This window comes from Python bivittatus, unplaced genomic scaffold (genome assembly GCF_059951505.1).
Source record: "Python bivittatus isolate LINGU-HERP-01145 unplaced genomic scaffold, Pbiv_v1 ctg000610_np1212, whole genome shotgun sequence".
In the NCBI taxonomy this organism is placed as follows: Eukaryota; Metazoa; Chordata; class Lepidosauria; order Squamata; family Pythonidae; genus Python; species Python bivittatus.
The window spans coordinates 3,122,663-3,136,005 of NW_028277088.1; the positions used below are offsets into that span (position 1 = coordinate 3,122,663).

General features: G+C 43.7%; 2 protein-coding genes across 2 annotated transcripts in view; one reads left to right on the plus strand and one right to left on the minus strand.

Moving 5' to 3' along the window:
• OBSCN (obscurin, cytoskeletal calmodulin and titin-interacting RhoGEF) overlaps positions 1 to 7,122 on the plus strand; it is a 220,370-nt gene extending 213,248 nt beyond the window's left edge. The window contains exons 112-113 of the mRNA XM_088150514.1: positions 3,574 to 3,723; positions 4,290 to 7,122. Of these exons, the coding sequence (XP_088006640.1) occupies positions 3,574 to 3,723; positions 4,290 to 4,464 (325 nt within the window). The 3' untranslated portion in view covers positions 4,465 to 7,122. The remainder of the gene's footprint in view (positions 1 to 3,573; positions 3,724 to 4,289) is intronic.
• A 1,462-nt stretch (positions 7,123 to 8,584) lies between these two features.
• On the minus strand, positions 8,585 to 10,813 carry LOC103051222 (5-beta-cholestane-3-alpha,7-alpha-diol 12-alpha-hydroxylase-like). The gene has a single exon (XM_007442796.4). The coding sequence runs from the start codon at positions 10,747 to 10,749 to the stop codon at positions 9,217 to 9,219; it is 1,533 nt and encodes a 510-aa protein (XP_007442858.1). The 5' UTR covers positions 10,750 to 10,813; the 3' UTR covers positions 8,585 to 9,216.
• Between the last annotated feature and the right edge of the window lie 2,530 nt (positions 10,814 to 13,343).

Genomic DNA, 13,343 nt, shown 5'->3' on the forward strand with positions numbered 1-13,343 from the left:
TAGGCTAAACATACCCAGTTTCTCTAACCGTTCTTCATAGGATTTAGCTTCCCAGTCCCTCACCACATTTTTTGCTCTTTTCTGCACTCTTTCCAGTGCAGAGAAGAGATCTTAGCATCCTTTTTGAAATGTGGTGACCAAATAGGACACAGTATTCCAGATGTTGTCTGCTTCTTGCATGTGTGACTAGACCACCAGAATTAGTGGAACACCCAATGGAGCATGGCTAGTCTGGAGACACTATCAGAAGGATGTTGGGAGAAGAAACACAACACAAGTTTGCAGTTTAATGGGTTTGAATAATTGCTCCTTGGCCTCTAGCAGCTAAGGAAACAGATTTGTATCCTACGGTTTTTCCTTCATTATATCTTCTAGAGCAAAGTCCTGCCTACTAATTGATCCTATTCCTTGATTTAAGACCAGAAGGAAGAAATGGGTTTCCCCTTCCATGCCAAGCAGAAGGTGTTCCATCTTCTGGACACAATGGGACAGTAACAGGAGCATCTTGAGGACTGGGGGATCAAAGAGATCAGATGGCAGCTGTGACCACACAGTTGAAGCCCATCCCCTTGTATATGTCATAATAAAAGGGGATGGGGCTTCAATTGCATGGTAAAAAATGGCCATGTAAAGAGGGTGAGGCTTTGATTGCATGGCCATGGCTGCCATCTTGACTTTTCTGACCTCCCGGTGCACCCTTGGCCAGTAGACTCCTTTACTGTTTTAATTTTTTTTTTTTTTAGTTCTCCCCTGTGTTCATCACAAGAACACAAAATGCCTTTCCTAGAAGCCTAAGGATTCCACCCTTAGGAAGAAAGTTTCTTTGCTGGGCACATTTGATGTAAAGGAGCATTCCAAAGTACCATTCCTTCCCCTCTAATGGAACGATCCAGTCCATGAATTCAGTACTACTCTGTTTCATTTCCATCCCATTGGGCAGCAGTAAATCCTAGTTCCTGCATCTGCCAACATTTCAGAAAGGACCTGTGTTGATGCTTTGATAATACATGGTGTATAAAAAGTAATCTGTCCGTGAAGATGTATTTATTGAGATAAAGGTATTTTGAAAGTATTATTAGTAAGGAGAACAGAGGGACACCATTTATGAGCCAACTGTCTAATACATTATATAGGCTGAGTTTCCTCTCTCTCCGCCCCATTTTGTGGAACATTCCAGATCGGCTTTGCTTTATTTACTAAATTTATATCTTGCCTTTCATTCAGGAACCTGAGGTGGCACATGTAGCCTTCCCTCACCCTATTTTTCCCCACCATAACAACCCTGTGAGGGAGGTCAGGCTGAGTGGCAGTGATTGGTCCAAAGTCAGCCAGGGAGCGTCTAAGGCTGAAGGTAGACTAGAACCTGGGTCTCCCCACTCCTAGTCCAACATTATCTCCACTCTACCACTCCACTAGAGCCTTGGAGCAAGAGGCATGCTGGCAGATAAGCAGCTTTGCAGCTTACCTGTTCTAGGAGAGGCGAGTTGATACAGTTGGGGCAGACGTGTTTTTTATAGCTGTAGGCAATCTTGCTGCCTTTTGGGAGGGCCCCACCTGTAAAATGAATGCGTGTGCACCTTCAAGTCAGTTTTTGATCCCTGGCAACTGCCTGGACTAATCCCTGCAGTTTTCTTGGCAAGAGTTTTTGGAAGTGGGTTGCCATTGCCTCCTTCCTAGGGCTGAGAGAGAGGGACTGGCCCAAGGTCAGCCAGCTGGCTTTGTGCCTAATGTGGGACTAGAACTCACCACCTCCTGGTTTCTGGCTTGATGCCTTAACCACTACACCAAAGTGTCTCTTTTGTAAAATGAATAGGAATGACATAAGAAAAGTTCTGAGGCTGAATCAGGGCCAGTGCCGATCCAGTTGTTTTCAGGCTCACCCAGAGGCTATCCAGATGCTTTCCAGGGCCCCCAAGCAGAGATCCTCCTCTGCAGCAGCTGCTTCTCATCAGCTGGTATTTAAGATCTGCTGCTTGTTGTTCTGCAAGTAGGAAGCAGCCATCAAAAGCTTGGCTTGCCATGAATTTGTCTAGCCTTCTTTTCAAACAAACTAAACTGCCACCTGGCATCACAGCAAAGCGCCCAGTTTAACTCGTTTTATAGGAGAGTAGGAGGTGAGTAAAACCTCAGAAGGGCTGAGCATAATAAAAGAATACAGGTTACCAGCAGGCAGGTCTAAGTGGGCTTAGATTTTACTACTTCTGATTATGTGATTTGCAGGTCCCTGACAGTTGGTGGTAAATCAAAGATCAATAGAATCAAAGATCAGCCAATGATAGAGGCAGAGCAGATAAGGCTGCAAGAAGGAACAAAGGACAAAGATAAGTGGTGGTGGTAGTGGTGGTGGTGAAGATGGACTGAAGAAGTCCTTGACGATGTGGGGGGAAAGCAAATAAGGCCAACCTTGAAGAGTCTGAGAGGACAGTCTGGAAGGATGAAGAAGGCAGAGCTGGCCTGAAAAACAACAGTTGGAAATAGGAGGCAAAAGCTCTATCTTCACTTGGGTCTAACTATGGCACAAAAATGCCCTAACAGCCTCTTTGTTCTGCCATGCCTCATGATGTTGTCTCTCACCAGCCTAAGCATGAGACTGGCTTAACTTGTCCTTCACTATACTAAGCTTGAAATACAGGTGGTCCCCAGGTTAAGAACGCCTGGGTTACCCATAGTTAAGAACAGAGCCTCTTGTAGCAAAATTTGAGTTAAATACACAATACTACTTATACAGTATTATGCAATAATACTATTCCGGCTTACATACAAATTTGACTTAAGGACAGACCTTGGGAATGGAACTTGTTTTTAAACTGGGGACTACCTGTACTGCTTCCCGCCTTAAACTGTCAGCCTTCCCAGGTGGACCAGACAGGAAACATGACCAGATGAGCTAATTCTACTTTATTGTAAGGCTACATTAACAGAATTTTGCAAGTCTGAAAGTACAATTCTCCCGTTGTCTCCTTTACAGCCCGAGAAGCTAGGGAGGATCCCTTCTGAGTCTTTTGTTCCGCCCACTATGCAGTGCCAGGCTATGCCCTCTCTTATCTGACTGTTCCCTACGCAGCATCTCTTTGCCCAGCTCCCAAGGTCTTTCTCACACACCTTTATATCAACCAGCAGCATCCAGTGGCAGATGAAAAGTATGTAATCTCTGTTACTCTTTACCACCCATCACATCAGAGGTGAAGTCAGGTGATCAGTGGTGAATGGGATTAGCATGGACCCCACTGGATATTTCAGGATGATGTGAACATCGGCCTCCCCTCCAGTCCCTGGTCTGCTATCATTCTGCTGTGGTTTCCCTAAAGAGTGGCACTGTTTCTCCTTTTCCCTCCCCTTCTGCTTAACATCACGCCAGGAGGGATGGGAGGGCAGAGAATTCTGGTTGAATTTCCTTGACAAAGACAAGGCTGACCAGGACTGAAAACAAATATAAATGTCATTAATAAATGCAGAGTCAAGAGGAGGAAGAGGTCTCTTGGTGTTTTCCTGTGCTAACAATGGAGAGGGGCAGAATTGAGGTTAGGTGTCCACCCAAGAGAATTAAAACTCTTCCTTCCTCTCTGTTTTCAGGCTGAGTGCCGAATATCCCATCAGCTCCGATGCTGCCTGGGACTTTGGAAGGCTTGTCAAACGAGACAAAATCCGACTCAACAAATGTTATGCTGGCCTTTCTGGGGGTGCCATCAACTTTCTCCAAAGCACACTTTCCTTTAATCCATGGTGAGAAGACCTCAGGGTTCCTCTTTCACGTTGCTGATTTTCTTCTGTCCTCTGCACCCCAGATTACCTCAGTTAATGTCTGTTCTCCAACCAAGAATCCCTTAATAGTAACAATCAAGTGCAGTGAGGCTATAAGGGATCGCTTGGGCTTATTTATTTGAGAGAAGACTTATTCTAGCTCTTTGAAGGTCCAGTGGCTTAGAGATAGGCAGCTCTGGAGCTCTTGAAGGGGCTCTTGAGAGTGGCCCAACAGTAGCAGCACTGTCCAGTCCCAGGACATTGTCCCACCTCGTCTAACAGTGTCCATCTCTGTTGGCTGCCCTGGTCCTCCTCCCTGACTTCCTTGTAAATGGGGCTCTGGATGGAATGTGTCCTCCTCCACCAAGCTGAAGTTTCTCTCACAACACAGTGTAATATGAAGCCAAGGCTAAGTATAAGGCCTAGATGATTTAACTCGGCTTCTTCCTCTCATAGACCTTGAAAGCTCTTTTTTTGGAAAAAGCAAGAAAGATTTTGGTTTTTCTTATTCAGTAGTGCTTCAACCTCAGTGTTCTGTTTCCTTTCAGGAGAAGACCAACAGCAACAGAATGTCTTCAGTCTTCATGGTTGCAAGAGACTGGCTTGGATGAACACCAACAAGCCACAGTTACTTTCTCCACCACCAAGCTGAGGAATTTTGTGGCTGCACGAGAGAGGAAAAGGGCACTACTCTGTTCAAAGTATGGTGTAACGGCTGTGTAGCAAATGGAACCTACATTCAATCTCTCTAGCTGTCCATGATTCACGGACTCCTGTGAATGTCAGTGCTGAGTTTTGGATATCTACTTTATTATATTTTCTGATTTCTGATCCAAAAAGCAATGATTTTTAAGATGCAGATTGCTGAGCATCAGGTTTGTTTAGATGTTTCCAATAACCAGGGAAAAGAAGAGACCACAGTCACAACACATGGATGCATTTTATTTATTCTACAGTGATGTTCCTCTCACATTGCCATGACAAAATGGAACAATTCTGGATTAATCGATAGAAAGTGAAAGTAGGCTGTACACAGGGTTATCTTAAACATGAAAGACTTCACTGTTTCAAAAGCAATTTAAAGATGTATTCAACCCCCAGAGGGACTTATGAAATCTCTGGGTTATTTTTTTTTTTCAAAAAAAGGAAATATTAATGAAGAATCTGTTTCAGATCCTTTGGCAAAGGCTGGAAGGGAAGAATATTCTACACAATATTTTCTATCCAAGTTCCACATCAGTTGGGCATGCACTTATCCATGAACCTTACAATCATTCTGTGAAAAATGGAAGATGAGCTCATGGTTAATTTATCTTCCTTTTGCCACCTTTTTCCCCAAATGCACCTCTGCATTCAGTAGGAATCTTTCAGAGGTGCCAAGAAAGGCTCATTTTATTAGGAATGGAAATGCTCTGCATTAGGGAGCCTTCAGTCTTCAATAAAAGACAGCCTAAACACCAGATGTTAGTTCATAATGTTGGATAAGTTTTGATGCCTTAGAGCCCTGACTTTTAACATGGAAACGCCCCAGATGAAGATACACAAGAATACTTTGACAATAACGTAATTAAATTCCATGCTAAGAATAATCATAATCTAAACTAAAATTGAAATGTTCTGCAGTTTCCTGCAGCAATCATACCATACGTGGCGTTCCTCCTGACTTATAAGGAGCCTGCTCTTTTTAGCTAGCCAGGTTGTATGTAGGCCTTTTTGCAACCTACCAGCTCTGCATTTCAAAGAATTACATTATTCTTTCAAAAGGAAAACGTAAACCAGAGGTTCTTGTCACCTTCACTTCAGAGCTCCTGAGCCAACGGGAACACAGCAGAACCCCTTGCACGGTCCCATTGAGGGTGAGAAAGTGGACTGGTTCAAAAACTTCACAAGAAGCAGGAGAGTCATGTTTCACCCCTTATACGGCCAGTCACGGTAGGGCAGGTTGTAGCTGGAACACAAAAGTGGCCTTCTTTGTGCATGAGGTGGAGAAAGAATTTCCCCTCTCTCAATCAGGACCCCAGAAGAATCTCAGCACACCAAGGACACTATTGCTGGAGAGTCAAAATATCCCTTCCATGCGTAATTTCCATTACTAAACAGATTCATCCACATAGGAAAATCTTTCATAGTCTTACCTGAGAGTGTGCGGAGGGCCTTTACTTCACCGCCAGAGGTGTGATGCATGTTGTCTTCCAGACAAAGAATTGAGTTGATTACTTGCTCCTTTGCAATGAACTTGGTTATTTCCCATAGGGATTATCTGTCACAATTGGAATCTAGTTGGCAGTCAAGATATTCCACAACGCTTCTGCTCCTAGTTCAAAGGTATTTATTTGCTGTGTTCAAGTTCTGCTACTTTCAAATATCTGAAGTAACAATCTATATTTCTTCCTAGTGTTGACTTAAAAAAAAAATAGCCCAGTAGAATAGAAAAATTAAATTACTGGGAACCTTTTGATTTTCCCATCATTTAAGAAGCCAGACTACCTATTAATCTGTGTGGCTTTAAGCCGCAGTAAATAAATGCTGTAATCAAAAAAAACATTTGTCGTAGATTAATTATTTTAACATTTGCTAGTGGTGGTAACCTTGGAGTTGCTTTGTTCTTTTAAGTATCCTTCAAACAAAATCTTCTTGTAGCAGCATTTTATCACCAACCCTCCTTTTGATTACTTTTATCGCACAAAATGGGAAAGTAAATAAATGAAGTTAAATACATAACTTCCATAGATTAAGGGCGGGGGGGAAACTTTCATACAGTAGTTTAAGAGATTTACCCATCCTGGACAGTCTTTCCTGTATTTAATAACTGCAAAAAGTCAAAAGTAAATAAAACCAATCCTCACAATATATGCTAATGGAAATGAGGACCCTCACATATATTGTGGCATTTTTTAATAATCAAATTGTGGTGGATCATCCGGTCTCTTCCAATTTCACTGGGTTTCCATGAAAGTACTGTTGGTTTGTAAGTGGTATGAATGAATTGTGCCTATTATATTTAGAATGAGCAATAACAGATGCCAATTCAGTAAAAGGTTATCGAGAGTGCAAATAGCAATGGTAGCTCAGGTATTTAAAAGCAGTTCTCATAATCTAACTTTAAAAAGTTCATTTGCCTGAGCAACCCTATACACTCTCCCATCTTTGTTTCTTTGAAAATAAACTACAGCCTGTTGAGTTCTGAATTTCAAAACTGGCTATTTTTCCTAGGTCAACACAGATAGGGTGGATATTGTCATGGAATATATAACTTTGGTCTATTAACAGTAATGTTCATGTCACAGGTATGGATGTGAGCTGTAGGTCACAGAGAGGAGCCTTCCCCGAACCCTTCTGTGTTTTAAAAAATGCCATCAATTTCAGCATGTCCTGTTCAATTTTGAGGAGGGAGGGAGGGAGGGAGAAAGATCACGTCAAGGTTTTATTTTTAAAATCAGCATCTGGGTTACAACAACTTTTGTATATTGTGGAAATGAAGTGCCTTTCTTAAATGCATGCCTTCTGCATAGGATCACAGTGCTGCTTTGTTAAACTTTTCTTTTAATAAAGATCATATGTCACGAGGCCTTGGAACCGACTCTATTACAGGAGGAGGGAGACAATTGGATCACGTACAGGGAAATTGGCAGATGGGCAAACCCCTCTTCTACAGCTTTTTCTCTCATCCCTAAATAGCTTATTGACAGCACAATCAAAGCTTGCTTTGTGCAGATAAATGTGGACTTGGGGAAGTGGGGGGGAGGAGAAAGTCATTTTATTCCAGCCCCACTTCCGCCATGTAGAACAGGCCCATATGTTGTGGGAAGGAATGATGCACTTTAAATTTGCCCTTGAATTGCACGGCTGGGTAGAGCAAACTATAAAGTGAGATAAAATCCAGAATTGCTTCAGATCTGCTACGTGAGAGCAACAGAGCTTATCGCAGAATCCCAGAGTTTGAAGGGACCTCAGAGAACATGTAGTCTAACCCACTTCTTGGAGGAGGACCTACTAAAGCAACATGGTGACTCAAAGTATATCTGCACAAGGACGTTTTCGTGTTGCTTTTGCAGCATAGGATTAAGAGCAGGATCACTTGGTCAACATTTTGGCCTTATCACCGCTGGATGGGGCATTCAGAATTGACTGTAATATATTTTATAGCTTATAATCAGCAGCAACACAGTTGCAGCTTTCAGCTGAAAAACTTTCTTCCACCCCTCCCTTTAACTGATGGACTCAGTTCTGCTTCACTTCCCTGTTGCTTGTATTGTTTAGCTCTAGGCTTTGTTCTTCTCATTTGTTTGATTTAAAGAACAGATTCATTTCACCGCCCCTTCTATTTTGGAATAAGTTGGCCAACAGCCATGAGCTGTGGAAGTAGGATTAATCTCTGCAATCAAGAGCAACAGAATTCACTTGGAAACAGAGGTCTGGGCTGGGTGCCTTGGGGTCTAATGGAAAAAGGTAACTCTTACAATGGTGAAATAGAAAGAATAAATATAAATCTAGGATTGATTGATTGATTCTGTGCTATCAAGCCGGTGTCAGCTCTTAGTGAACCCATAGGCAGATTTTCTCCATGAATAGATCTAGAAAGCTTTGTGTTTTTGGGTGGTCTTGAGTGTGACTTGAAAAACATACAACAGAGAGATGGATATTTCCTTCCCTTTTCTAGGCTTTCTGTGGGAAAACAAAGAAGCAGGATCCAAGTATGCAATTGCCTTGTTATTGCCAAGTTTCCAGTGGGTCAGTGAGATTGCAATTTTGATCAACTTTACCATGGGCAAAGTTCTGTTTCCTTCATGTTTCCTCCACCTTCTCCAAGCTGGCTTGCACCCATTTGATAAAAACAAGGCACTCTAGGCACGATTTTCAGTTTATTAGGTTATCAAGGTATTTATTCTTTATGGCATCAAAGATTGAGACTCAGGAGAGTTAGAATTAAGATAGCTGCTAGGTACACACAAAGCAGTAATGAACTGTTGGGAATTCCGCTGTGCTCCTCACTTAGCACCTCCAGTGTAGCTTCTTCTCAGTCTTCATCAGCTCCTTAGCAAATTTACCCAGGAACTTCAGATAAATGGAGGACAAAACTCAGCCTCTGTACACTAACATGCTGGCTCTAATGCACTTTAGAAAAAGCATTTTTTAGGAAGCTGACATTTTACAGAAAAAGAAAGAAATAAAACCCCTTTGGACAGTTAATTTCATTAAGGCTTCTGTGTTTTTATAGAGGGTATTTCCTGCAGATCTATCAACAAAAGCCTGAGCTTGAAAGATCACTAGGAAGCATGAGCAAAATCTCTCATATGTGTTGGTATTTCCCCAACAGCTTAAGTGTGCAAAAGAAAAAGAAGAGGTTAACCCTCCCCCCCCAGCTAACTCCATTACAGTGGGAAAGTAAGATTTAAGATAAACCAGGTCACCGGTGAAATTTCCTGGCTATCTCAGATGTTTGTGTTCAGATCACAGCCTACCCCACACAAGCCTTTAGAAGCGGTATCGGTACCTAAACTGGATGTCCCATGAGGGCTGCATCACGCCAAATCCATAGCGGGTCTTGTTTATTGGAGGAACTTCCTCCTCCTGATTTATCAGCTCCACATCGAAGTATGTGAGAATCAGAAAGGCAAAAAGTTTGATTTCATTGGTCGCAAAGAAACGTCCAGGGCATATGGAGGTCCCTGCCCCCCAAGGCATAGTGAAATATTTCACCTTTTCCCCGTTCTTATAGAATTCTTTTTTGTTGCCATTTTGACTGAGGAACCGGTCGTATTTGAAAACATGAGGCTCATGGTGGATTTCTGGATCCATGTGGGCAGACAAATAGGGGAAAAGGCCAATTTTGTCTCCTTTGCGCAGCATGTACGACCTTCCATTGCTGAGCTTGATGTCCATGTCTTCCATCACCAACCTGATCAACATAGGGGCTGTCGCCATTCTCAAGGTCTCTTCTACCGTGCTGTCCAGGATCGGGGTCTGGCTTAACATCTCTTTGGTGACATTGAGCAACTTCTCTTTGGAGGCCGCTTCCTGACCGGAATTTTGCACGACCTCCTCTATTTCTTTCTTCACCTCTTCCATGGCTTTGGGATTTTTCATAAGGTACACAAGAAGCCAGAAGGAGGCTGGACCAGTGTTACCTTGTGCTGCCCAGAGGAGCAGAAACATAAACCGGTCCTGCATATGTTCTGGTACCCCAGACTCAGCTAGCTGCTGTCCCTGGTCGCTTATCCATCTGCTAATGTTGTCCTTCTGGTACACGTTCTTCATCGAAAGCACGTCCCAGAAGTAGTTCCACAGTTTCTTCACTTGGATCCTTTCCGCAAGAGTCAGCAAGGAATAAGAAAAGCGCGGAAACAATTTGTCATATTTGCGAAATTCTACATAGACCTCTTCGGTGTGATTCAGGTCTTGTTGCCTGGCTTTCTCTTCCTCTTTTCCACCCTGAGTGGGTTCATTTCCATACAAAGCAAGATAGCCAGCCCTGAAGACTGTGTTGTAGCAAAAGTGGAACAATCCATCTTGTTTCCAAGACTTTTCTCCTTTGGAGGATCCATGGCAGTGAAGCAGGACCATCTGCAAACCGTCCATCATGGCTTGTGTCATGACCACCAGCCCATCTCCCTTAAGATTCTTTGTGCTGGAGGTGTCTATGATCTTATGAGTCATTTCAGAGGACTCAAACTTAAACACTTTGAGGACAAGTTGGGACGCAAATGAAATAAAATCCAGCTTGGCTCTCGCTTCCTTGACAATGGCTCCGAAAGACAACGGGTCCATCAGAAAAGTGAAATACTGCCCTGCGATCAACGAGGTGAAAATGTCCCCATGTTTCTTCTGCATGGTTTGCAGGAAATCAACGTTGTCGTTTCTGAAGTGTAGTGCATGTCCCAGCCATGGAATGAGTCCTTTATCCAAAGGAGGTTCTTTGGGTCGCCTTTTGCGGAAGAACCCCGACAGGTAGAGGCCCCCCAGCAGGGCCACTACAAGGGCACCCAGAACTGTCTCCCAGAAAGGCATTTCTTCGGGTTCCTGCCACAAAACAGAGCAGCAGCATCAAAAACAGGATATTTAAAGGTGGGTAGGTGTTTTGTGAGCAAAGGAGGAGTCTCATTCCGTCAAGCAGACTGGGAGTTGCAGTTAACCCTCACGATGAAAGAAAGAAAGAAAGAAAGAAAAGCCACTCCTTTTCTGGGCTTTCCACCAGAAAGCCACGAAGAAATGATGAACAAGCGGGAAGTGAGTTTGAAAGTACGTGTGTATGTGTGTCGGTGTTTATTTGACATTTGAGGGTATGTATTTTCCTTACCCAATGCAAGTTTTAAATGCTCAGCTCTCTTCTTTCTTGCCAAGCTATGCAAACACAAGCGTAAAGAACAAGGTCTAATTTCCAGAACTGGGGGAAAAGAAGAACTCTGGAATATTTGGACAAGAGCAATAAGCCACATGACAAGGGTTGTGGAAAAAATGCAGAATGGGAGACTCTGCTGATCTCATAATTACTGTGCGGATTTTTTGTGTGTTTTGCCTTCTGTTCAAGTAAAAATTGTGTAGCAATAACAATTAGGCATCTACAATTAGCACACCATTTATGGAGAAGGAGGAGGAGGAGGAGAAGGACTGATCTTCCATGCAGGAAATACTTTTACACCATTGTGACATTAGGGCTGAGTTCTTACAATCTGGATTAGCAAACCTGAATTGCTGGGTTTGCCTCAAGTGCCGTTCCCTATGAATGAGCTTAATACCATGGCCTTTTAAAACATGTTCAAACAAAAGTGTAAAACGTGGGGGTCCCCCAAACATGCTTTTGGAGGAGACACTAGAGTGGGTAGGTTTTAATTCTGGGGAACTGGAATGACTTCAAGGGCAATTTTCACCTGGAAAAAGCCTTAGACCTGCTCAAGGTTGATCCCGACTTCTCCATTTGTGGGGTGCAGCCTCGAAGGCACGCCCCACAGAACCTGAAGTGAACCTTTAAACCACACAGATATCAACCCTTTTGGCCTAAAGGGAATTTCCACACCAAGGTTTTGTGCCATTTCAGGATCAGGGTGAATCCCACAACATCTTTTCTTCTTCAGGGGCGAGTAGATTTACTCCAGAGGTTATGGTGGTTTCATTTGCTTGCTACCGAGATGGCATTTCCCTTAAAGCTCTGGGAAACTTGTAATCCATTCCTTTCTCACTACCCCACCTACTGCAGGGCCCCTGGGTTCAAGCCAACAAGTGGTCTTCCTCCCCACACCCATTCCGGCCCTCTGCTACTGCGGCCATCCTCCCCATAAGAAATTGGGCATTTCTCAAGGGCCTGGCACGCGATTCCACCTTCACATCTCACAGGGGCTTCTCAGGGCAGCAGAAGAATGGCAGAAGATGGCTAGAGAGCCACTGGGGGATTCACAGAACCATGGAGTTGGGATGGGCCCTAGAGGTCATCCAATCCAACCCCCACTCAGGTTAGGGACCACTAGAACATCTCCATCTCCAATGGCCTCTTCCAGTGGCTGACAGCTCCTACAGTCGGGAAGCTCCCTCCGATGTCTAGCTTGAACCTCTTCTTGGTCATTTGACCTGGTGGTCCCCTTGGGAGATGGCCAAGACACGAATGACCAGGAGTGGGGCCTCCAGTGCAGGAAAGGGTGCAAAGGGGGCACAAGATGCATTTCTGGAAAGGCCGCCTCAGCCGTGGCTGCCACCTGCTGCTCAAGCAGGAGACGGAGAGCAGGAAAGCATTTATTAATTTATTTCTTCGATTTTTTTTTAAGGACGGCCTCCCGCCAGCTGCCTCGGAGCAGCTGACACAGCATGTGCTAGTGAAACCCAACCCACAGAAATAAAATGAATGCAGTACAATAGTGACACCAGGAGAAACGAAACTGTACAAAACAGCGTAGGCGTGATAAAAATAAATCCTATGGGCCAGTGTTTCTCAACCTTGGCCACTTTAAGATGGGTGGACTTCTTAAAGTAGCCAAGGTTGAGAAACACTGCTATAGATGCTGTAAGAGATTCTGATTGGAAAACCTCTGCAGGGAAGCAACTCTGGAACACAGGAGAGGCTCGAGGGATACACCTGGTCTGCATCTGTTACTCCACCCTCATACCCAGGCTGGGTGGGACACAGGCAACATTATTAAAAAGAGAGGATGAAACCACTGCGCATAGAATGACAAAGGCAGAGTCTGCTAATAATGAGCAGGAAAATCAAACCAGGGGAAAGTGCATTTCACCAAGAAGATGAGCTGAGAAATGCTTCCAAAAATGCACCGAACTCCTACAGTCGGGCAAAGCGGAATTAAAAGTTAGCTTCAGAGAGAGGAAAACATAAACGTGTCTGCCCTTCATCTACCTTTCTTTCTTTAACGATTCTTTAATGATTACAAGAATGAATTGCAATAAGCATTTGCAACACATGGTTCACCTGGCACCTGAAGCAGCTTGAATCCTTGAACAATTTGTTTCTTATCCAGCAACTTCCACAGGGAAGACTGGTGTGTGTGTGTAAGAATGACAAAAACAACCACAATGCAACCCCCTGCCCATTTTTTTTAATGGACCTTACAACATTGCACCCTTGTACAATAGGGTCAGAGCAGCATGATCCTGTAGGT

What these genes read in the sequence shown, in the direction of transcription:
- LOC103051222 (XM_007442796.4), bottom strand. Translation starts at nt 10,749, where the DNA reads ATGCCTTTCTGGGAGACAGTTCTGGGTGCCCTTGTAGTGGCCCTGCTG.